The 24207-nt window shown below is 44.2% G+C and overlaps 1 protein-coding gene across 1 annotated transcript; it reads right to left on the bottom strand.

Annotated features, from left to right (window-relative positions):
• Positions 1–755: 755 nt before the first annotated feature.
• Positions 756–23679, bottom strand: LOC133229503 (zinc finger protein 28 homolog). Its single transcript, XM_061385867.1, is given in 12 exon segments — positions 756–1890; positions 1892–3792; positions 7747–7842; positions 9517–9643; positions 12342–12433; positions 13108–13262; positions 14145–14272; positions 17445–18544; positions 20911–21006; positions 21302–21428; positions 22634–22737; positions 23420–23679. Coding segments are annotated over 12 exon segments (4191 nt in total). The 5' UTR covers positions 23484–23679; the 3' UTR covers positions 756–1689.
• Positions 23680–24207: the final 528 nt, after the last annotated feature.

The following is a 24207-nucleotide window of genomic DNA, read 5'->3' as shown; positions in this document are numbered from 1 at the left end:
TCCATGGGATTCTCCAGACAAGAATACCGGAGTGGGCAGTCATTCCCATATTGCCTTCTAAAATGGCTTTCTACCTATTTACCCTCCCAACGTATAAAAATATGTCACATCTGTAGCAGTACTGGATACTATCCATAATGGGTGTGCTGGTTTGTGCTGGTGGTAAGAACTTTTAAAATTTCCATTTATCTGATCATTAGTGCAATTAAGATTTTCCTTGACTGTTTTCTTCATTTAGAGTTGCTGTCATACTGTGTATTTTATCTGACTTTGTCAGACTGTGTCTCTTACTTGCTGCTTTACAACAGCATTTCTTTTTTAACTTCTTGTTTGGTATTGGAGTATAGCCAATTAACAATCTGATAGTTTCAGGTGAACAGCAAAGGGGCTCAGCCATACATTTACATGTATCCATTCTCCCCTGAACTCCCCTCCCATCCAGGCTGCCACATAAAGCAACAGCACTTTTTATAAGGACTATATCCTTTGTAATGTATGTATAAAATATCTGTCATGTGTCTTTTCACTTTGCATACAGTGTCTTATACCATGGAAAAGTTTAAATTTTTTACATGGTCCTACCTAACACTGTCCCCTTCATAACTTCTGGACTCTGTGTCCTGCTTACTAAAGCCTACCTCAAGGTAGATAGAACTCAAGGGGATAGAAATATTCTACATTCTCTTCTGAGAAATTTAATATTGTGTTTCCTATTATATCTTTAATCTATATGGAATGAACTTCTCTGTAAGGGGTGAAATGTGGATCTGACTTTATTTCCAGCTGGATAATTGTCAAGCACCATTTAAGTAATCTATCTCCCCCGCTGACACGTGAAAAATAATTACTTTTGCAAGTAACTAAATTCATGGGGATATATTTTTCAAAAATGTCCTTGTGATGCTTTCCTATTTGCCATTCTACATTGATTTTCAGAACAAAATTGTCAGTGGAAAATTATCCTAAAAGAATTGTGACTGGAATTGACTGAATGTACAGACATGTTTACAGTACTAAAAGTTCCTTCTAGAAAACATGGATCTCCATTTATTCATAACTTCTGTTCTCCTTAACAGAGGTTAGAAGTACTCCAAAATAATCCATTTCAATTATTTTTTTCTGTACTCTAGAACAGCTTAATTATGATTCCTTGAAGGTTCAGCATTAATCTGTGAAACCAGGTGTCTTAAAAAAGGGCTAGACTATTCAAGTTCTCTGCTTCTTCCATTTTAAATATTGGGAATTTTTACTTTTTGCCTTTACTAAATACAGACTTGCATTATTCCCAGTTATTTTCTAATTCTTTTGTTCCAGTCTTATCCAGAGTTCTAGATACTTCCTAAAACATACTCTATGTATTAGGTCATGTTGACTTTTCTCACCAACAAAGGAATACAGTCATATATGTGGTGGTATAAAGCTTTAAACGTGTTAATGTTTAAGCTTTAACACATGCTAATCCTCATCATTCACATTAAGTTTCAGTTTTAAAAACTGTTATGATCTCCAAGTACATATACTGTCTTCCAGAGTTCACTGCTTAAAAATAGCTTTCAAGCAGACTCTGAAGGACACTGAACTATCATTATAGAGCATTAGTCTGGGTCAGGCACTGTGCTAAGCACTTGGTATGCATCAAGCAGTTTAAATTTTCACACCAAGGGTTTTAAGAGAGTCATATAATTACATTTACATTTGAACAGACCACTGGGAGTAGTGTGAAGAATGAACTTGGAGGAGACAAAAGAGGATGCAGAGAGACCAGTGTTTAGACAATTGGAATAGTCCAGATGAGATGACTACGTTTTCGATTAGGGCAATGAGGATGGAAAGATGTGGATGAATTCCAGAAATACTCAGCAGACATATCCCTAGGACTTGGTGATGCAGGGGGTGGGGAAGAGCTGAGGGCTTGAGATGACTCTGTAGCATGAATTTTATGATGATGAGCAAGGTGTGCACTTTGTCTGAAGACTTCTCCGCATTCTTTACATTGGTAAGATCTCTCTCCAGTGTGGATTCTTCTATGTAGATTAAGGTGTCCAATCTGGCTGAAGGTTTTCCTACATTCCTTACACTGATATGGTTTTTCTCCAGAATGAATTCTCTGATGAACAGTAAGTGACTGTCGATGGCTAAAGGCTTTACCGCATGCACTACATTCGTAAGGTTTCTCCCCTGTATGACATCTTTGATGGCAAGTAAGTGATGATTTTGTTCTGAATGCCTTCTCACATTCAACACATGCATAGGGCTTCTGGCCTGTGTGAAGTCTCAGATGCTGAGCACGGGATGAGCTGTCACTAAAAGCCTTCCCACATTCAGTGCATTCATAGGGTTTCTCTCCTGTGTGAACTCTCTGATGTTGGATAAGGCGGGTAGCCTGGCTGAAGGCTTTACCACATTCAGTACAATCGTAAGGTTTCTCTCCAGTATGAATTTTATGGTGCTGTGCGAGATGTGCCCTCTGGTTGAAGGCTTTCCCGCATTCCTTACATTCATAAGGTTTCTCTCCAGTATGAATTCTCTGATGAGTAGCCAGCTGTGAACTGATGCTAAAAGCTTTTCCACATTCCTTACATTCATAGGGTTTTTCTCCAGTATGGATCCTCAGATGGCTAGCAAGGTGTATGCTCTGCCTGAAAGCTTTTCCACATTCCCTGCATTGGTAAGGCTTCTCTCCAGAATGCACTCTTTGGTGCTGGGTGAGTGAGGCATGATGGCTGAAGGCTTTCCCACAGATGTCACATTCATATGGTTTCTCTCCTGTGTGAATTCTCTGATGGACGGTCAGGGATGAGCCGTAGCTGAAGGTTTTCCCACACACATTACATTTGTAGGGTTTCTCTCCAGTATGAATCCTCCTGTGCTGAATAAGTCCTATGTGATCGCTGAAGGCCTTGCCACAGTCGATGCAGTCAAAGGGTTTCTCCCCAGTGTGATAATATCTCCAGTGACGGATAAGCGATGTGTTCTGCCTGAAAGCTTTCCCACATTCAATACATTCGTATGGTCTTTTGCCGGTGTGACACCTCTGATGTCGGGCAAAGGACGAGCCATCACTGAAGGCCTTGCCACATTCCTTACATTTATAAGGCTTCTCCCCAGTATGAATTCTCTGATGCTGAGCAAGGTGTGCAGGCTGGCTGAAGGCTTTTCTACACTCCTTACATTTATATGGTTTTTCTCCAGTATGAATTCTTTGATGTTGAATAAGATGTACATTTTGGCTGAAGGCTTTCCTACATTCCTTACATTCAAAGAGTTTTTCTCCGGTGTGTATTCTGTGGTGCTGGACAAGGTGTTGACTCTGGTTGAAGGCCTTCCCACAGTCCTTACACTCATATGGTTTCTCTCCAGTATGAATTCTCTGATGAACAGTAAGAGATGAGCTCTGGGTGAAGGTTTTCTCACATTCATTACATTTAAAAAGTTTCTTTCCTGCATAGACTTTCTTGTGTTTTAGTATCATGGAATTTTTGGAAAAGTTTTTTTTATCTGACTTGTGATTATCATAAATATTCTCTTCCAAACTGTGTAGAGGAACAAATTTCTCAGGTTTGTTATATCTGTGGTCTATTTCCACAGTGAGGTTTTCTTTAAGAGTGCTTCTTTCTTGCCTGATAAATGTCTCTTGGCTTAACAACTGCCTCTCAAAGAGATCTTCACATTTCCAATTTTCTCCAAAAATAGGACACTCCTGTTCATAGCTTGCAATTCTCTCCATTAACATATCATCACATACACACTGCTTCAGAGCTAATTCTTGTGTCTCATGTATAGATTCCCAATCTGAAAGATTCAAAAAACCAAATGTTTCCTTTATCATGGGCTATAACAAAGGAAACATTTAACACAGAAGAGGTGATTTGAAAATAATACACTCCACAAAATATATTATGCACGGGCATTTCAACTGAAAAAAATATGTAAGCAGACCCCAGAGAATGAGAGCTCACAGAAGAACATAGAAATGGTAATTTAGAAAGTTAAATGTCGGATAACAGCGTCCTGAAGGTGTGGGTGGCAGTGGCAGTAATATTTTACGCCTGTAGTAACCTAACAGGCTATACATGAAACCCTCTTCCTCTGTCCTCTCCCTCTTCATGCCTGTATTAACCTAACAGGCTATACATGAAATCCTCTTCCTCTATTCTCTCCCTCTTCTAGGAGACTTGCGTACACAGCCAGGCTAGCTTTCTTAAAAGACCAATACTACCACATAACTCTGCCACTCAAAAATCTCTGTAGATTCCCTGAAACCACAAATACCTTATGTTTTGTGATTTCTCTTGGAGTTTAGGCAAAATCCTAGAGTCATCTCTTCATAATGAGAAAATAGCATTCCCATAAGCCATTTCCATGTATTTTAATAAAGTAAATGCTCTTCATTTCTCATAGATCCCTGAACTTCAGAGTGCATATTAAGGGATTTTCCCACTCATCATCTTTCCTTCACCAGCCTATGAAAACTATCACATCTTAATAGGGTTCTGCCACGTGTCTTTTTGTAGGAACTAGTCTACAGAGATATGTGGGTTGGTATCACTGTTATTAATTAAATGCTTATTTCCTACCACATCACTACCTTTCTTACCTTGTGAGATAGAATATAAGCTTTCAGGAAGAAATAAATGAGCCTTATATACTACCACTAAGTCACTTAACGTATATCACAGGAACTCAGGCATAAGTAAGAAATTCCTGATAAATCTATAAAGAAGAAATGTGTATAGAAGAGGTGACACTAAGAGAAAACTTTAGGGAAGAGGTGATATCAAGAAATATGATAACAAATTATTGACTAATCCAATGCTCCCTAGTTTTCTACTCCATGTCAAGCATGGGGAACACTAAAGTAATTAAAGACAGTGGTTCTAGAGAAGTACAGAAAGTTAAGAGCAAGACAAGACCAATAAAGCAAGCAATTTGAGAAGAAAATATATCAAAAACGAATCCATGTGGTAAAAAAGTAAAACCAGTATAAAAGTTCAGAGATGGGAGGGATCACATCTACCAAAGCAATTAAGAAACACGGAGATATTAACAAGCTTCCTGCCCAGGTCATTCATGGTATCAGGAACACCCAAACTTCAATAATTCTAGAACTGGGTCCATGAGAACTCAAGGAACCACTTCCCCATGGTTTTTCTTACTTAGATGGACTGAGGGGAGCAATCCTAGAAAGAGAAAAGCAGAAAGATGACAGCGTCATCTGCTCCTCCCTCAAATTTACTTTTTGTCGTGTGAAGGTTGTCTTCATTTCCAGCCTCCCACAGAGAGCCGTGGTTGTCCCTTATCTTTTTGGCTTTTCTCAACATGGATGCTGAGCTATCTTAATCACTGAATAATACTTAAAGCCAGACTGTCACTCAATGTCCCATCAGACTTACAACAGGTTTCTTTATCCCCTTTCCCTCTTCCTGCATCTGTTCTAACATGGACAGTTATTACCTCTTATCAGGAAAGTTCCTCTTTCTGTTTTCCTCTTTAAGGCTGATAGTAGCTTCCTACATAACCAAACTATAAAGCGTGTCTAAACCGAGCTTATATCCCTCCTAATATTTGGAGGATCCTAGAAGTATAGGGTCCACATCATCCCCAAATGTAAAGATCAAACACTGTTACAGAAGTGAGAGGAGAATTTCATAAAGGCGTAATTATCATGTATGTTCCCAACATTGCCTTGTCTTTGTGAAATTTAGGTTCAGCGGGGGAGGCAAAAAATAAGACACACCATTACGGGCTCTCCCGAGTGTTACAAAGGAGCAGTGGCTTCATAGACCGTACTCGGGTTGGAATAGGGAAATGTTCATTATACGAGGTGGTTAGGAAGGTCTCCAATGAGATGATTTTTAAGCTCTGGCCTGAGAGCCAGCTCTCCCGAGTGTTACAGAGGAGCAGTGGCTCCATAGACCGTACTCGGGTTGGAATAGGGAAATGTTCATTATACGAGGTGGTTAGGAAGGTCTCCAATGAGATGATTTTTAAGCTCTGGCCTGAGAGCCAGACATAGACAGAAAGCCAAGAGAAGCGCATTCTAGGCAGAGAAAACAGGAAAAACAAAAGCCTGAGTGGGAAAGAGCTTGTGTGTTCAGAAAAGGTGACCTATGGGCTAGAGCTTCAACTGTACATCAAGCACTTGCTGAAAATGACAATCCTAAGACGCTGCCTGTGATCCAGAGGGGATCAGACTCGGAACTCGGACCGCCTCCAATCTCATCTGGTCTCTCACAGCGTAGAGACTCAGGATGTGGGAATACCTGTAACACATATGGAACATACCTTGATACCTTGCATCGTGAAGAAAACTCTGGCCTAAAGTACAGTGAAAAAGCTAAAACATAATGGAAGATAAGGCTGGAAAATTAAGAAGGAGCTTGTAGGATTTGGATTTTTCCTATTTGCAACAGGAAAGCAAAAAATGATTTAAAGTAGCAGGGTATGTTATGATTTGCATGCAGCATCTAATTTTGGAGTTAAGATTTAAAAAACAGAGAAGTTTATGTTAAGTCAGTATATCAAAAGGAAAGAGGGGATGGGAAGGAGCTGGATAAAGATGTTTGCAAAATGAGTTTTTAGAAGAGTCAAGATTGCCGGGAGAAATAACAATCTCAGATATGCCAGTGATACCACTGTAATGGCAGAAAGTGAAAAGAAACTAAAGAGCCTCTTGATGAGGGTGAAAGAGGAGAGTGAAAAAGCTGGCTTGAAACTCGACTTTCAAAAAACTTAAGATCATGCCATCCGGTCCCATCATTTCATGGCAAATAGAAGGGGAAAAAGTGGAGACAGTGACAGATTTTATTTTCCTGGACTCCAAAATCACTGCAGACTGTCACTGCAGCCGTGAAATTAAAAGACACTTGCTACTGGGAAGGAAAGCTATGCTAAACCTAGACAGCATATTAAAAGGCGAGACATCACTTTGCTGATAAAGGTCTGTATAGTCCAAGCTATTGTTTTTCCAGTAGTCATGTTTGGATGTGAGAGCTGGACCATAAAGAAAGCTGAGTGCCGAAGAATTGATGCTTTTGAACTGTTCTAGAGAAGACCTGAGAGTCCCTTGGACTGCAAGGAGATCAAATCAGTCAATCCTAAATGAAATCAATACTGAATATTCAATGGAAGGATTGATGCTGAAGCTGAAGCTCCAATCCTTTGGCCACCTGATGCAAAGAGCCAACTCATTGGAAAAGACCCTGATGATGGGAAAGATTGAAGGCAAAAGGAGAAGGGGGCAGCAGAGGATGAGATGGTTAGATAATATCACCAACTCAATGGACATGAATGGAGCCAACTCTAGGAGACACTGAAGGACAGGGGAACCTGGCATGCGATAGTCCAGGGGTCAGAGTCAGAAAAGACTGAGAAGATATTTGGGGAGCTCACGCTAAGAAGTCAACTTTCAGTTTTCTTCCAGGTTTGGAAAGCTTGAGAAGAGTTTCTTTTTTTTTTCCTTTTAATTAATTTAATTGGAGGATAATTACTTTACAATATTGTGATGGTTTTTTGCCATACATCAACATGAACTGGCCATAGGTATACATGTGTCCCCCTCATCCTGTACCCCCCTCCCACCTCCCTCCCCACCCGAGCCCTCTGGGTTGTCCCAGAGCACCAGCTTTGAGTGCCCTTCTTTGAGAAGAGTTTCTAAGAAGCATAAGAAAGGAGGAAAGATCACCTGTGCAAATGGCTGAGCCATTGCCTAGAAAGGATTCCCCTCTCTGGTTATCCCACACTCACCTGGGAATGGGCTTCTCATCTCATTCTCCATCACCATCCAGGGCTCTTTCCCTTGCTCCAATAAGGAGATGACATATGGCTTAGAGATACAAAGCCCTGCATACAGAAAAAGATATGAAAGTTGGTCATGTTTTGGACATTTCAGCTGGTCCCTTAATTCTGATGGAATGACATGCTAGAAATGAATAGTTCAAGGGGTGACAGATTATATAAGGCTTCTGGCGCAGTTTAGCGGGGCTGCCACAGTCATCCTATCAAAGTGGAATCATTTTCTAAGAGACTGGAGGCAGAGGGCTGCAACAGTCCATCCTATAAAAGTGGAATCATTTTCTAAGAGACTGGAGGCAGAGGGCTGCAACAGTCCATCCTATAAAAGTGGAATCATTTTCTAAGAGACTCGAGGCAGAAGTTCAGCCCAGCATTTTTAGAAGATCATTGGACAGCAGTAAGTGAGGTGATATAAAGGACCCCTAGAGACAGTTTGGAGCTGGCTGGATGGCATCACCGACTTGATGGACATGGGTTTGGGTAGACTCCAGGAGTTGGTGATGGACAGCGAGGCCTGGCGTGCTGCGATTCATGGGGTCACAAAGAGTCGGACACGACTGAGCGACTGAACTGAACTGAGAGACAGTTTGGAGTTTGAGTTAACTGTCTGATTAAAAAACAAAATCAGTACTCTTCAGAGGAACCTAACAGAATCCTGAATTATTTATAATAATCCTGTATTATTTATAGTGTCCAGGAAAAAATCTAATTACCCCCTAAAAAGTGGAAAAAGTGAATCATACTCAGAAAAAAAGGCATTAATGGAGACCCAACCTGTGACAAGACAGATGCTGGAATCAGTAGACTAGGATTTTAAAACAGCTATTATATCTATATTCAAGAATATAAAGGAAAATATGCTTGTAATACTCTTGGCACCAAAACAGAAATTATAAAAAAGAACCAAGTAAAAAGTCTAGAATTGAAAAATACAGTATCTGAAATTTAAAAATTCACTAGATGGTTTAACAAGACGTTGAAGAGGACAAAGCAAGTGGCAGTGAGCTTGAAAATGAATCAACAGAGATTATCTAAGCTGACAGAGAAAGAAGATTTTTAAAAGGGAACACGTCCTTAGTTACCTAAGGCACAATACCCAAGGTTCTAACGTGTGCAACTGGACTCCCAGAAGGAGAAGAGAGTAGAAAAAAGTTAAATAATGATCAAAAATTTCTCAAATTTGGTGAAAGACATACATTCAGTTTCACAACATTTAGTGAACCACAAGCAAGCAGGATAAAAGGGGCCTCTAGACCAGGGAAAGCTAAACTAGCCAATGAGGCGGCCCTCGGGCTGAAAAGGGCGTTAGTTTCCCTAAGAACATCTAAAGCAATTTTCAGCTTGTGCCTCACGAGTTCACTTTCTGCAAGTTAATAAAAATACACAGGTTTTAAAGCAATATTCCAAATTCGTAACCATCCGGCTATACTCTTGGTGAACTCTGTTAGCTGGTGACACTACTATAGGACAGAGGAGAGAAGCCAGCACAGACCAGTGCGAGTCGCAGCGTGCCCTGTGCTCCCACTGACTAAAGGGCACACTCACCAAGTAGCTGACACACACCAAAACCACTGACTCAACCTGAAACGGTCACCAATTCCTGAACATCCTCTTCATTTTCCAGATTCAATTCTGATCGACACACAATAAATTAAAAAAAAAAAAAAGTAAGGAGTCCCTAAGGGTCATTCTGAATTATACAGAGGGGATAAAAATCCTCACCCAGTGATACCAGGCTCTGATAGTTCTCCAACATCATACTCCTGTACAAACTTCTCTGAGCAGGGCTCAGCCATTCCCATTCCTCCTGGGAGAAGTCTATTGCCACATCCTTGAACGTCACCAGGTCCTGAAATAACACAAAGACCTTCTGGATCAAGCAAAACTCATGTCCACACGTGACTTCAAGCTTAAGCATTAAGTTGGCCCTACATTATGTGAGAAATAGCCCTTTGAGGAAAAAAACCTTAAACATATAATATTAAATAGTTCTTATTGAAGTTGCTAAATTGTATTGTATACAATGGTGCTAATCCATTTCTCTTGTGTGTGTGAGTGTGTGTGCTCAGCTGTGTCTGTCTCTTTGCCACTCCATGGACTACAGCCCACCAGGCTCCTCTGTCCATGGGAGTTTTCAAGCCTGGGGAAATATGGACAGATGGCCACAGGGCAGTAAACAAGGGCTTCAAGGAAGGATGTGTATCTATGGTCGAACCTTCAAAAGCAACAAAAAAGAATATTTAAGTTGATATTATGGAAATGGTACCCTATGGGATCCTAGTGCCTTAAGGAGAAGAGGCATTGCACTGACATGGCTGGGTTTTTTTTGGTTGACACAATAGAAAATATATGTAGAGTGCAGTTATTTTTTTGGTGTGTGGCGGGGGGGGGGGGGGGGGGTGGCGCGGGGCTTGCCGAGCTTCATGGCTTGTGGGATCTTAGTTTCCTAACCAGGGATTGAACCCAGTCCCAGTAGTGAAAGCACAGAGTCCTAACCACTGGAATGCCAGGCAACTGCCGTAGAATGCAACTGGTTTTTAATGCTGTACCATCAAGAATTAGCATGTCACGCCACACCTCAGTGACCTCAACAGCAACACGAGAAGGCACCCAGTGCGGGACTGCAACTCATCCAACTTGTGTACTAAATTTGAGTACAACAAGCCAGCATCTATTTAGACAATACCAAAATGAAACCAAAAATAGTTATTTTCAGTTTCTTAAAGACAATGCCAGTTATAATCACCAGCAGATTAAGACAATTTTCTTTTCTTTTTTTTTGGTCCATTTTGAGAGGTTTGCAGGTTTTTTTTTTTGAATTGAGATATAGTTGACAAACAATATTATATAAGTTTCAGATATACAATATAGTGTTTACAATTTTTAAAGGTTATACTCCATTTATAGTTATTATAAAATATTGGCTATATTTACCTGTGTTCTACAATATATCCTTGTAGCTTATTTTACACATAATAGTTTATAGCTCTAATTCCCTACCCCGATCTTGTCTCCTCCTTCCCCCTAGTAACCACTACTTTGATTTCTATATCTGTGAGAGTCGTGAGAAAAGTTTTAAAGTGTTATGGGCATTTTCATCTTCACATTTATTTCCAATGAAAATACTAAAAATCTTTGTAATGCTCAGTGTTGTCATTTACCACTACATGGATAGAACTAGAGGGCATTATTTAAGTGAAATAAGTCATACAAAGACAGACAAACACAGTATGATCTCACTTAACTGCAGAATCTAAAAAAACAAAACAGAAACTGCCTTTGGATAGATACAGAGCTAGAACTGGTAGTTGCCAATGGAGAGGGGAGTACAGCATGGAAAAGTGGAACAGAAAGGAGTGACTTACAGTGCAGAAACCTGGTAATACTACCCCAACTAGGCACTCAGAGTATAGTAATAAGTCACGTTGACAGTATGAACCCTTGATGTATGATACATGATGAAAATGGAACTCTGTGATCTTCCTTCTAAAAATACATTAGTCTAGTTGAATCAGAGGAAAAAACATCAGATTTCAGAGATGTTCTGCAAAATAATCTGAGAGCCTCTCAAAACTGACAAGGTTTTCAAAAAGAAGGAAAGTATGGGAAACTGTTACGTACAAGGAGACAGAACTACTGAATGTAATATGGTGCCCTGGATAGGACCCTGGGACAGAAAAAGGACATTAAGTAAAACCAAGGAATGTGAACAAAGCATGGACTTAGTAATAGTCTATCAATGTTGGCTCATTAAGGGCTTCCCTGGTAGCTCTGCTGGTAAAGAATCCGCGTGCAGTGCAGGAGATCCTGGGTCAATTCCTGGGTCAGGAAGTTCCCCTGGAGAAGGGATAGGCTACCCACTCCAGTATTCTTGGGCTTCCCTGGTGGCTCAGCTGGTAAAGAATCTACCTGCAATGCGGGAGACCGAGGTTTGATCCCTGGGATGGGAAGATCCTCTGGAGGAGGGCTTGGCAACCCACTCCAGTATCCTTGCCTGGAGAATCCCCATGGACAGAGGAGCCTGGTGGGCTACAGTCCATGGGGTCAAAGAGAGTCAGACATGACTGAATGACTAAGCATAGCACACACCAAACTAATGTAAGATATTAGAAACTGGCGAAGCGGAGTGTGATGCATATGCATAGTCCCTGCTATCTGCAAATTTTCTATTATAAAAAGGATTATTTGTAAAAAATAAGGGGTGTGCTCTCTGGCAGAGGTGGGAACCAGGCCCTTAGATAAGACTGTTGTTGTTCTTGTTCAGTCGCTGTCATGTCCAGCTCTTTGCCACTCCATGGACTGCAGCACACCAGGCTTCCCTGTCTTCACTCTCTCCTGGAGTTTTGCTCAAACTCATGTCCACTGAGTAGATGATGCTATTAACCGTCTCATCCTCTGCTGCCCCCTTCTCCTTTTGCCTTCAATCTTTCCCAGCCTCAGGGTCTTTTCCAAAGACTGTTAATCAAGGGATTTTCATAAAGAAAACAGCTTTACCAAGTCCTAAGCAGTAAGACTGCCTTTGGAGGAAGAGATACGGAATAACTAACCTGGGGTATGGCTTTCACTAGTTCCACTGTCATTTTCACCTTCTTTTCCTGGCTTCTCTCTTGGAGAACAGCACTGTCCTGGGAGGGTAAGGCTGGAGGAAAAAGAGTGAGAAGATGAGAACCTCTCTGCACTCCCAGGATCACCAGCGTAAAACTTCTGTCTTCCCCTTCCTCCTCGCAGCCTTCTTTGGTTTCACTGCCCACGTAACCAAGAGATTACAGGCAACCAATGGTGATTGAGGGGTCTAATTTATAAGTCTTTCTCTTAAGCTCGAGGTCCTAAATTTGATCTTTTCTAAAAGTTGCATTCCCATTCTTTGGTCTTATTATGAATAAAACCAATGAGATGTGCTAGATACTCTGCATACATTATGTTCTCTCACTTTATTTAAAAAAATAATCCCATGAAATTGTTGCTTTCTCTATTTTATAGATAAAGGTGGACTCTTTCCTTCCCACATCTCCGCTTCATGCTTTGATCCAGTCTACAGTTTGAAAACCTGAGTCCTGAATGCCACCAGAGGACAGGGTTATCCTCCTCCTCTTGCCAAACCTTTGCTTCCCTCCATGACAGTGGATCCTTTAGCACCCAATTCTACCACCTTCCCTCTCATCTCTGTCCTCAACCCCTTGGTTTCCCCTCCTTTCTGTCACCCAGAACTGAGGGTGTCCCCTGCTCCAATCAGGAGATCCAGGTGCCCCACCTCTTGCTTCTCAGTGGAACTCTTGGGACTGGGAGCAGGGAATTCTACCCCAGGATTCTTACCCTGGCAATACACAATTCCATAAATCAACATGCACAAGGCAGCCAAAGTTATCGACCTTCGAAGCATTCTCCCCCAAAACACCACAGTCACACAGGCGCTGTTACAGCCACATCGGGTGATACACAGACACTGATATAAGGTCTCACACACCCCTGATCACAGGAAGGACACAGTCACAAGCATCCAGTGGAAGGCACATCACTGCAGTCACACCACCGCCTCAGAGAGGTCATGTACAAGCACACATGGTGATCACAAACGTCACACACACAACCCCAATCTCAGTCTCTCACACACCCACGGCCCCTCACCTCTGCCTCACTCACACACGCACACTCCACGACCTCACAGAGGCTGCATTTGCAAACCTCGGAGTGGCGAACCATGGTTCAGTCTCTCTCCTACTCACTTTGGTCTCAACACATTAGTTTTCCTCTCTCTCTCTCACACACACAGTCTCAAAGGTCTCTGTTTCTGAGACACATGGATTTCTCGCGCACATAGATACACAAACACTGCAATTGCTACCTCTAACACACGCACACACAATACACACTGGTCTCCCTCACACGAGGACAAACAGGCACTGTCACACAATCTCACACGCCGGACACACCAATATGCTCGCGGTCTCTCTCTCACACACACATCAGCCCCTCTCTCCACGATCTCTCAGCCTCTCCCGCGGCCCCCCGCGCTGGCTAACCTCTCACACACCCGTTTCGAACACTCACACCAGCACACCCCGGTCGCACGCTCTGGACGTTCACAGCCCAGTCCTGCCTCTCGCACTCACACACCCCGATTCAGCCGCCCCAGACACCGATCCCGGTCCGAGCCGCAGCCTCGGCGCACCCGCGCGGGCCTCTGGGAAATGTAGTCCGCCCGGCAGCGACCGAGCAGCGGCGTCCAGGCCGGGGCTCCACGGCCCGGCTCAGAGCCGCCCGCCTCGGCGGCCCTGCCTGGCTCTTGGGCTCAGACACTAGACCACCCTGACCAACCCACGAGCCTCCCCCCGGAAGCCAGCTGCCCTCACCCGAAGGACTTCGGCAGCCGACGCCCGGGAGACCAGCGCACAGGGGCCGAACCTCCCCAGGTGGGCGAGCAGTCAGGCGCGAGGGGCGGAGACAGGGCGTGGCTTAGCCGAGGGGGCGTGTTCTTAGGCTGTTGAGACGGAGAGGTGGAACCTTAGCGTCAGAGCGGGAGTGCCTGCGCACGTACGCGATTACGCCTGAGGGGCGGGGCCCAGGATATCGGAGCCGTGACTACGCCGGAGAGGCGGGGCCCGAGGGTTCAGGGGCGTGGCGTGGCTGGGCGCGAGTGTACGCAGGCGCGGAGAATGAGAACTCCCCCCTCCCCTCTCCTGGAAACCAGAAGCGTCCGTAGTTACGGGAACGGACAGTCCTCTGTGAGCTCTGGTGTGCACCTGTGATGTCCCGCTGTCTGTGTCTGTATGACCGCGGTGTCGCTCGAGTGCGGTCCTCTGAGCCTGCCCGTGGGAGCGTGATTTTCTTTCTGTGTTAAGTTTTGGGACCGTAAGATCAGTACGGGATGACTTATTACACCAAATTAGTAGATTTCTCACTTGCAGAATGGGAATGTCGTTATTATCACTCTTCAGAAAGTATTTTCTTTGGAACCTGCACTGGTGTTGAACCCCATTCTGCTCCTGATCACAGTGGAAATGGCCCGTGGTATGAGATACTAAGAAAATAGTAAAATTAGTAGCTGACTTGGAAATTGAAGCAAATAAGGAAAAGCTGCTGCTGCTGCTGCTAAGTCGCTTCAGTCGTGTCCGACTCTGTGTGACCCCATAAGCGGCAGCCCATCAGGCTCCGCCGTCCCTGGGATTCTCCAGGCAAGAACACTGGAGTGGGTTGCCATTGCCTTCTCTGAGAGGAAAAGCCTAAAGGAAATCAATTCTCAATATTCATTAGAAGGACTGATGCTAAAGCTCCAATATTGTGGCCACTTGATGCAAAGAGCCAACTCATTAGAAAGGGCCCTGATGCTGGGAAAGATTGACAGCAGGAGGAGAGGGGATGACAGAGGACGAGATGCTTGGATGTCATCACTGACTCAATGGATATGAGTTTGAGCAAGCTCCTGGAGATGGTGAAGGACAGGGAAGCCTGGTGTGGTGCAGTCCATTGCGTCAAAAGAGTTGGACACAACTAAGTGACTGAACAACAAATGAAAAGCCATTCAGGGGGGTACAGCAGAGAAAAAACCCACAAAACTCCCCACCCTCTAAGATCTTACTTTCAAGTGAATGGAAACAAACCACGAGAGAATGAGTAAAATAGTGTATTGAATGGTGAGAAAGGCTGTGAAGAAATAGAAAACAGGGAAGAGGAATAGATAGTAGAGAAAATGAGAATATTTACTGTTGAAAAATGAAGTCAGGGCACTGAAGTCTTTAATCTTCATGCAGCTTTTCATCCTGAATTTCAAGGTTGGCTCATTTAGGAGTAACTCCTTACATGGAATCTACTGTTATATTCTCAGTGGTAAAGAATCTGCCTGCCTGAGACGTGGGTTTGATCCCTGGGTTAGGAAGATCCCCTGGAGGAGGAAATGGCAACCCACTCCAGTATTCTTGCCTGGGAAGTCCCAGGGAAGGAGGAAGCTGGCGGGCTACAGTCCATGGGGTTGAAAAAGAATCGGACATGACTTAAGAGACTAAACAACAATGGGTATGTATTTTTCTTCTCTACACTGGTGCATGCATTTTATAAATGCTTTTATATATGCACTGAAAAGAAAAAAGAAGAAAAATCCTGTGTGCTCAGTTTAGGAATATCCCCTAACACCTATTAATATGCTACCCCTTATATCTGTCCTAGTGTTGTTGCTTTGTGTCAGCCTCTGGATTCTTGTTCAAAGGTGACAGGTGCAGTGATGAGATCATTAAAATACAGCAGCTGTAGGAGGAAGTGTGGGAGAAAATTCAGGAAAGCCCACTGGTTGGGTAATTCGAAGCTAAATCTGTGACCAGATCTGGGCACCATTTTTCAGATGTAAAGTATTAAGTCATGGCTGTTTGTTTTTTCACACTTTGCAACATCCAAGCCCCACCCCGCCCCTTGCTAAAGATGTGAACGTGGTGGCATATGTGTCTCTCCCATCAGGACAGAAGCAAAAGCCAAGAGGTGATCTCTTGGCCTCATCTTTGGCTGTCAGGACACCTGCATTGTAAACCTGGTTTCAGGGCATTAAATGTGAGGGTACACAGGCTCAGGGCCAGTAAAGTCATTTGTGCAGTGCTGCTGTTCATTAGTGATGGCAGCAGAGTAGGATTCAGGTAGGAGTAGGAGGCTAGAGTTCTCCAGATTGCAGGACAATGGTTTCATGTTCTGCTTTTAACTTGTTTTGCTTCCTCCCTGTCTTTAGTTATTCCATCCAAAGAGCTCTTTAAAAAATTGTTTTAATTATAGTTGATTTACAATATTGTGTTGGTTTCAGGTGTACAGCAAGGTGATTCAGTTATACATACGCAAATATCCACTCTTTCAGATTCATTTCCCATTGTTGTTGTTCAGTCACTAAGTTGTGTTCCACTTTTTGAGACTCCGTGGACTACAGCACACCAGGCTCCTCTATCCTTCACTATTTCCGGGAATTTGCTCAAATTCATGTCCACTGAGTCAGTGATAGTATTCAACCATCTCATCCTCTGCTGCCCCCTTCTCCTCCTGCCCTCAATCTTTCCAGGTATCAGGGTCTTTTCCAATGTATCAGCTTTTTGCATCAGGTGGCCAAAGTACTGGAGCTTCAGCATCACTCCTTCCAGTGAATATTTGAGGTTGATTTCCTGTATGATTGACTGGTTTGATTTCTTTGCAGTCCAAGGGACACTCAAGAGTCTTCTCCAACACCAGAATCAGAAAGCATCAATTTGTCAATGCTCAGGCTTCCCCAGTGGTTCAGACAATAAAGAATCTGTGTGCAATGCAGGAAACCCAGGTTTGATCCCTGGGTTGGGAAGATCCCCTGGAGAAGGGAATAGCTACCCAATCCAGTATTCTTGCCTGGGGAAGACTATAGACCGAGGACAGAATTCCGCGGGCAGCCTTCTTTATGGTCCAAGTCTCACATCCGTACACGACTACTGGAAAACCCGTAGCTGCATTTCCTTTGTAGCTTATTAAAGAACATTGAATATAGTTCCCTGTGCTATACAGTAGGTCCTGGTTCATTATCTGTTTTTCAGTGAGCTCCTGAGACCTTGAGAATAAGCTGCTTTTCCAAGAGTCAGAGTCAACTGAGGCTGCTTGTTTTCAAGATCTTGACTGATGGTTAGGTAACTGGAAGAGTGTCTGGTTGGCTTTGGTCAGTATTGTCCCGTATGCGTTTGTTGATGTCGACTAAGGTGTGACCGGCACCTGAAGGACTTGCCACATTTGTGGCAACTGTAGGGCTTTTCCCCAGTATGAATCCTCTTATGTTGACAGAGCGAGGAGGAAGTGCTGAAGGCCTTCCCACACGCATCGCATCTGAAGGGCTTCGCTCCACTGTGAGTCCTGTCATGCGTCACCAGGGAGGAGTGATTGTTGAAGGTTTTCCGGCACACCTGACATTCATAGGGTCTCTCTCCCGTATGACTCCGCCTGTGGACGATGAAATGGGACCTGCAGGTGAAGGCCCGGCCGCATTCCTGACACGTGTAGGGCTTCTCACCCGTGTGGGTCCTCTGGTGCTGAGTGAGCTGCACGAGGCGGCAGAAGGCCTTTGGGCAGTCCCCACACTGGTAGGGCTTCTCTCCGGTGTGAGTCCGCTGGTGCTCCGTCAGGGAAGAGAAGCGGATGAAGGACTTGGCGCACTTGCTGCACCTGTAGGGCTTGTCTTCAGAGTGGATCTTCTGGTGTCTGAGGAGCTGGGCGCTCTGTGTGAAGGCCCTGCCACAGGCCTTGCACTTGAAGGGCTTTTCTCCGCTGTGGATTCTCTGGTGGTCCGCGAGGGCGGAGGGGCGGCTAAAGGCCTTCCCACACTCGCTGCAGCCATGGAACCTCTCTCCGGTGTGGACGATCTGGTGCTGGGTGAGGTGCGTCACCTGGCTGAAGGCCCGTGTGCACTGCCCGCAGGTGTAGGGCTTCTCGCCCGTGTGGGTGCGCTGGTGTTGGGCGAGGTGGGCCTTCTGGTTGAAGGCTTTGCTGCACTTGCTGCACTGATAGGGTCTCTCTCCTGTGTGGATCCTCTGATGCTGGATGAGAGTTGATCGACGACGGAAGGATTTCCCGCACTCGAAGCACTGGCAGCGTTTCTCTTCCTTCTTCATCTTCTGATGGATGATGAGGTGTGCCCTGCTGCTGGAGGCTTTTCCATATTCTCTACCCGTGCTGCTCGTTTTCTTCATCACTCGTTCATGATGGTATGTTTCTCCGTTTATCCTCTTCCTTAAAGACAATTCCTTGCTCTTCTGTGTTGACTCACTCTCTGAAAACGAACATATAAACACATTAATATAAATAAATGTACGTATCCCCGCAGCTAAGAATCTATCCTTAGAAAAAGGTTCTAGTATTTAAGGATATATGTACAAGGACATTTACTGTCATACTCTACTAACAGAAAAAGCTAGAAACAAATACCTGTTTATTCTTAAACATTTTTTTATTGTGGAAAAATACACAAAACATAAAATTTACCATTTTAACCAATTTTAAGGGTGCAATTCAGTGGCATTAAATACATGCCAATGTTGTGCAACCATCAGCACCATATATTACCCTTATTTTTTATTTGAAATGCATTTTAAGTCTTAAAAAAATTGAAGTGTAGTTGATTAATAAATATCCATTTAAATATTAAATTATTTAATTTAATCTCTCATGAATGGAATTAGTGCCCTTCTAAAAGGGACCCCTTCCACCACATGAGGGCACAGTGAGAAGATGGTCATCTGTGAACCAGGAAATGGCCCTGCCAGACACTGAACTGCAGGCACCTTCATCTCCAGAACTGTGAGACATAAAGATCTGTGGTTTAAGCCACCGGGTCTGTGGTGTTTCTGTTACAGCGGCTCAGACAGACGAAGACAGACATCAAGGGCTGACATGGCCCAGACCGCCCACAAGAGCTGGGTACTGTCCACCCACCAGTTCTCAGCTGGGGCATTCCCAGCGGCAGTCTCCCACGAGAGCAAGAGGCGCACCCAGGACTTGGCTTGAAAAGGTCTAGACGCTACAGGTGAGCCGCACACACAAGTGGCCAGACCCCTGCACCAACCCCACAGACGCGTTTATCTCTGGCCACTCTGGTGTGTGTGCAGTAACCACTGTGTTTGAAATGATCCAATCTTGGTTCCTACTTTGCCCAGGTATCTAAGAACATCTCTTTTTTAAAACTGGAGCATAGTTGATTTACAATATTGTGTTAGTTTCAGGGGTACAGCCAAGTGACTGGGTAGTACATGCATATTATACATCTGGGTTTTTAAGTTTCGTTTTATATCCGTGATAGGCTATTATAAGATATTGAATACATATAGTCCCCTGTGCTATGCAGTAAATCCTTGCGTATCTGTGTTACACATAGTTGTTTGTGTCCGTGATTTCCGTACTCCTCATCTATCCCCGCCCCCACCTTCCCTTTGGTAACCGTATGTTTGTTTATTTCTGCTAGTCCATTTCTGTTTTGTAAATAAGTTCTTTGTATCATTTTTTTTTAGATTCCACATATAAGTGATATCATACGATACCTGTCTTTCTTTGTCTGGTTTACTTCACTTAGCATGATCATCATCTTAGTGTGATACTCTCAGCCATCCATGTTGCTGCAAATGGCATTGTTTCATTCTTTTTATGCATGAGTAATATTCTACTGTAAATGTGTGCCACATCTTTATCCATCTGTCCATGGACATTAAGGTTGTTTCTACGTCTTCAATATTGTAAACAGTGCTGCAGTGATTCAAATTAGAAATCTCTCCAGCTATATGCCCAGGAACAGGATCACTGGATGATACAGGAACTTTATTTTTAGTTAAGGAATTTCTATACTGTTCCCCATAGTGGCTGTATCAGTTTACATTCCCACCAACAGTGTAGGCGGGTCCCTTTTCTCCACACCCTCTCCAGCATTTCTTTTGTAGACTTTTTGATGATGGTCATTCTAACCAGTGTGAAGTAATACGTCATTGTAGTTTTGACGTATATTTCTCTAATAATTAGCAATGTTGAGCAGCTTTTCATGTGCCTGTTCTAAGAACATCTCTTGTTAAATAGTAAATTTCTTGATGGGTTCTAGTCTCTTACAAAATGCCCTTTCTTGGCCAGAACTAGAGATTGAATATGTTTGTTAATGGGACAGTTCTTGGATGGATATATTTATTCAATTTATGTTAAATAGTAAATTCCTCGATGGGTTCTAGTCTCTTACAAAATGCCCTTTCTTGGCCAGAACTAGCGATTGAATATGTTTGTTAATGGAACAGTTCTTGGATGCATATATTTATTCAATTTATCAGAGGTGAGAGAGAGAATTTTTTGGATACTTAAAGAAAACACAAGCTTTGAGATATCTTTCTGAGGAAACAGTCTTATGAAATGAATGAAGGCTAAAGTGGTGAAAAACAATCCAGAGAGTAAAGGTGGAGAGCTGATCACAAACTCACATTTGGAGTCAATTATTTAAGAAGGCGGGTGAGTAGAATAGTGGATGAGGATGCGAGGTGGATCCACTGGGCCCTCAGACCAGAGGCCCTCTGAAGGAAGATGCCCAACCCCTTAAACTGCGGTCATCTCAGAAGGCAGCTGGCCTTTTGCACATACATCTTCCCCTCAGCTTGGTCCCAGACTCACCTGCTCCTGGAGCTCCTGCATCCTCCTCCCTCATCACCCAGGGCTGTGGGCCTCGCTCCAGAAGGAAGGCCATGTTGGGCTCTGCAACAGATACGCCTTTGGAAAGAGAAGAAATGGCAGTTGGTCATGCCGTTACTACCCAAGAATTCATCTCCTACCACAGAATCAGGATCAAAGCCCTTATAAGAATGGCCAGAAAAAAAAAAGAATGGCCAGATGAAATCTGAAGGTTTTTGGAAGGACAGTAAAGAGGAACTTGTCCATTTCTAACTATGCTCTTTATGGGACACGGAACAAAAAGGAAAGGCCACTGTAGGTCCCCAGAGGTTTCCAACAGGAGGAGGAAGATGTAGCGGCAGGCAGATGTGAACTAAGGGCTGGGTGCACTTACCCAGCCAGACCAGGTTCTGGTAAGTCTCCAACATCACAGCTGTGTACAGTTCTCTCTGAGCGGGGTCCAGGAATCCCCACTCTTCTTGGGAGAAGTCGATGGCCACATCTTGGAATGTCAGTGATTGCTGAAAGGGCAAACACTTTCTTACCCACAAGGCCCGAGGGAGAGGGAAGTCTTGGCTGAAAAATAGCAGGTGGTGCACAGGCATTGTGGTGTGTACTGGAGGATCCAGGGTTTGTTGTTTTGTTTTGTTTTTGCCAAATACAGATACATATTATAGATAGTGAAAAACAACTCTTTGGGTAAGAAAAATTATCCTGTATTATCAACCAAAATGTTACAACTGGTCGTGGACCCTGTTTGAGGAAAGCATTCCAGTAACTTATTTGGAAAACAAGGATTTTTGAGGAAAGCATGAACCACTGTGCCTCTACACTGAGTTTGTAGCCTGTGGTTCTAATCAACAGATCCTGGCCTCCAGCTGTAACATCCAACAGGATCTCCAGTCTCTAGCCAGCAGTGCTCATGTCAGACTGGCCCCCACATCCTTACTGGTAGGAAACAATTCTTTAATCTACTGTTTCTCCTGCCAAATAGGGATTTTGTACAAGTTGGCGGTGTTTGTGGACTGACAAACACTCCTGAGTCTGTCTAAAGTCTGAAGACAAGGGAGGACTGTCAGCAACCCAGGACCTCAGTTCAATCCTGAATGGGTTTTTCCTCCAACTGTAGCCCAAAGCTTTACATGTCTTCCTGTCTGTATAGAGTTCACTAAATGTGTAAATATATGTAGACGGAACTTTACCACCTTCTAGATTCTCTAATTATTTAATACATTCTATAATGTCTAATACATCACATCCTTAAAGTCATTTGTCCATTTTTTTCCATTTGTCCATTTATCTTAACATTTAAAAAAAAATCTGAATATAAGGTCAGCATATACTTATGCTCAGTATTTAATGGTGAAATTTACATGTAAGTACAATGAAATGTGAAAACTGTATACTTAAAAAAAATGGATTATAGATTTCTCTTTTGATAAGTACATTTGAACTGAAGTACATTTCATAATTTACTAGAATCCTGGAAAACATATTTGTTTAAATATGTGTTTGTGTGAAATGGAAACTGTTCTCCAACTAGCAAGGAAAAGAAAATCTCACTTCTTTTAAAATTTGTCCTTGGATGTGGGATTAAAGTTCAGGGCACTTGATACAGCAGTATTTATGAGGACTTCTGTTTTCCTAGATGACTTTGTTCTCTAGGGTTAGAGTTAATCTTTATTCTTTAGGGTCTCATTGTAAGAAAAAACAAACCATAACTCACCTGTGATGTGCCTTCCAGAGGCCCAGTGGCCGTGCTCCCCTTCATGAGGCCTCTCTCTTGAAGAACAGAGTCCTGTGAATGTGGAGCTGAGGAGATGGAAGGAACTATCAAAAAAAAAAAAAGCATCAAATTTGTGTCATTCTCTCCCCTCTGCCCCCCGGTAAAACATCAAAGCAGAGCGGTGCCCAATCACAACACCTTTTCGGAGATTTACTGGTTCTCCAAGTTGTGAGAGATTCTAGTGCGATGTCTCCACATCTGTTCCTCAAAATGGTCACTGATGAAAATGACTAACCACAGTTAGTGTGCTGAGGGCTTTACGTGTATCTCCTTCACTGTCCGTCATGGCTGAGGCAGCCATTCCCGTCTAAATGTCTCTCCCTGAAAGTGCGCGAGTGGGAAAACTGGTCAAATTAGAAAAAGGCCAATAGATGGGTTCCCAGTATCTTGCTTTCTTAAAATGAAAGTATACTTGACTTACAACATTGTGTTAATTTCAAGCGTACAACACTGACTCAGTTTTAGTTTCATATATTCGTTTTCTTCAGGTTTCCCCCCTTATTGTTGTTTAGTTAGTATAAAAATTTAAAGGAATAGTCACACAGCCTTTCTAGAGCTCAGAAGAGTCCTCAACAAACACCCACAGAAACCGTGAGCCAAATCCCATAACCACGCGGAGAACAGCCGTGCAGGGGCCCAGGACGCCGGACAAACCGACGCGGACACCCAGGTACACACAGCCCCGCGACCACTCCCGCCCCGTCCGAGGACGCCCCACCGACTCACCCACGGCGCTTCCGCCCTCCAGAAATCGGCCGCGACTCTGCGCGCCTGCGCAGCCTTCCCCCATCCGGCCCCCTTGGGCTCGAAACCACGACCCCACGGGCGACCGCGCACCAGCGGGTCCGTTCCTCTCGGGTACCTGGCCCCGCCTCCATGGGCGTCAGTACGCATGCGCGCTCCGTTTCCAAAGCGCCTCCCCGTCCCATCCCCGAGCCCAGCCTTGAGAAGGGGAGGGCACCCCCTGCCGGATAAAAGCAGTCCAGCGCGTTGACGCACCCAGACACGCCCGGTCCTGCACGCGGCCGTCGCTACCAAAATCCCACCCGGTAGCGGGCCAGGAGCCCACTGCGTTCTCGTCTCCCGGACCACGTTGGTGAGACCGCGCACGCGCACACTGGGCTGCGCGAACTCCCGGGAGCCCCGCAGCGCGCGGGCGTTGTTTGGAGGCGGGCACTTCCGATCGCGCAGGCATCTGGGGGGCCTGGTTCGCGTCGCGGATGTTTCTGAGTTCCCGGGACGTTTTCCTCTTGCCGCGCGGGCTAGTGGTGCGTTCTCAGGTTAGGGTTCCATGTTGGCAGGGGGGCGGCGGCCGCTGTTCGCAACCGCTCGGGGGAGGGTGGCCCGGGCACTCGGCGCTGTGCGCGCCGGGCGTCTGGGTCTGGCTTGGGCTGCCGCCCGGATGGGCGAGTACGGTGTAGTGCGGGCGTTATCAATATATTGGTGTTTATGAAAGAAACTCGCGTGTGTGTGTGTACACACATGCGTACGGGCTTGTATTATTAAAGTTATAT

Source organism: Bos javanicus, chromosome 18 (assembly GCF_032452875.1).
Source record: "Bos javanicus breed banteng chromosome 18, ARS-OSU_banteng_1.0, whole genome shotgun sequence".
NCBI lineage: Eukaryota > Metazoa > Chordata > Mammalia > Artiodactyla > Bovidae > Bos > Bos javanicus.
This window is presented reverse-complemented; position numbering and strand designations above follow the sequence as displayed.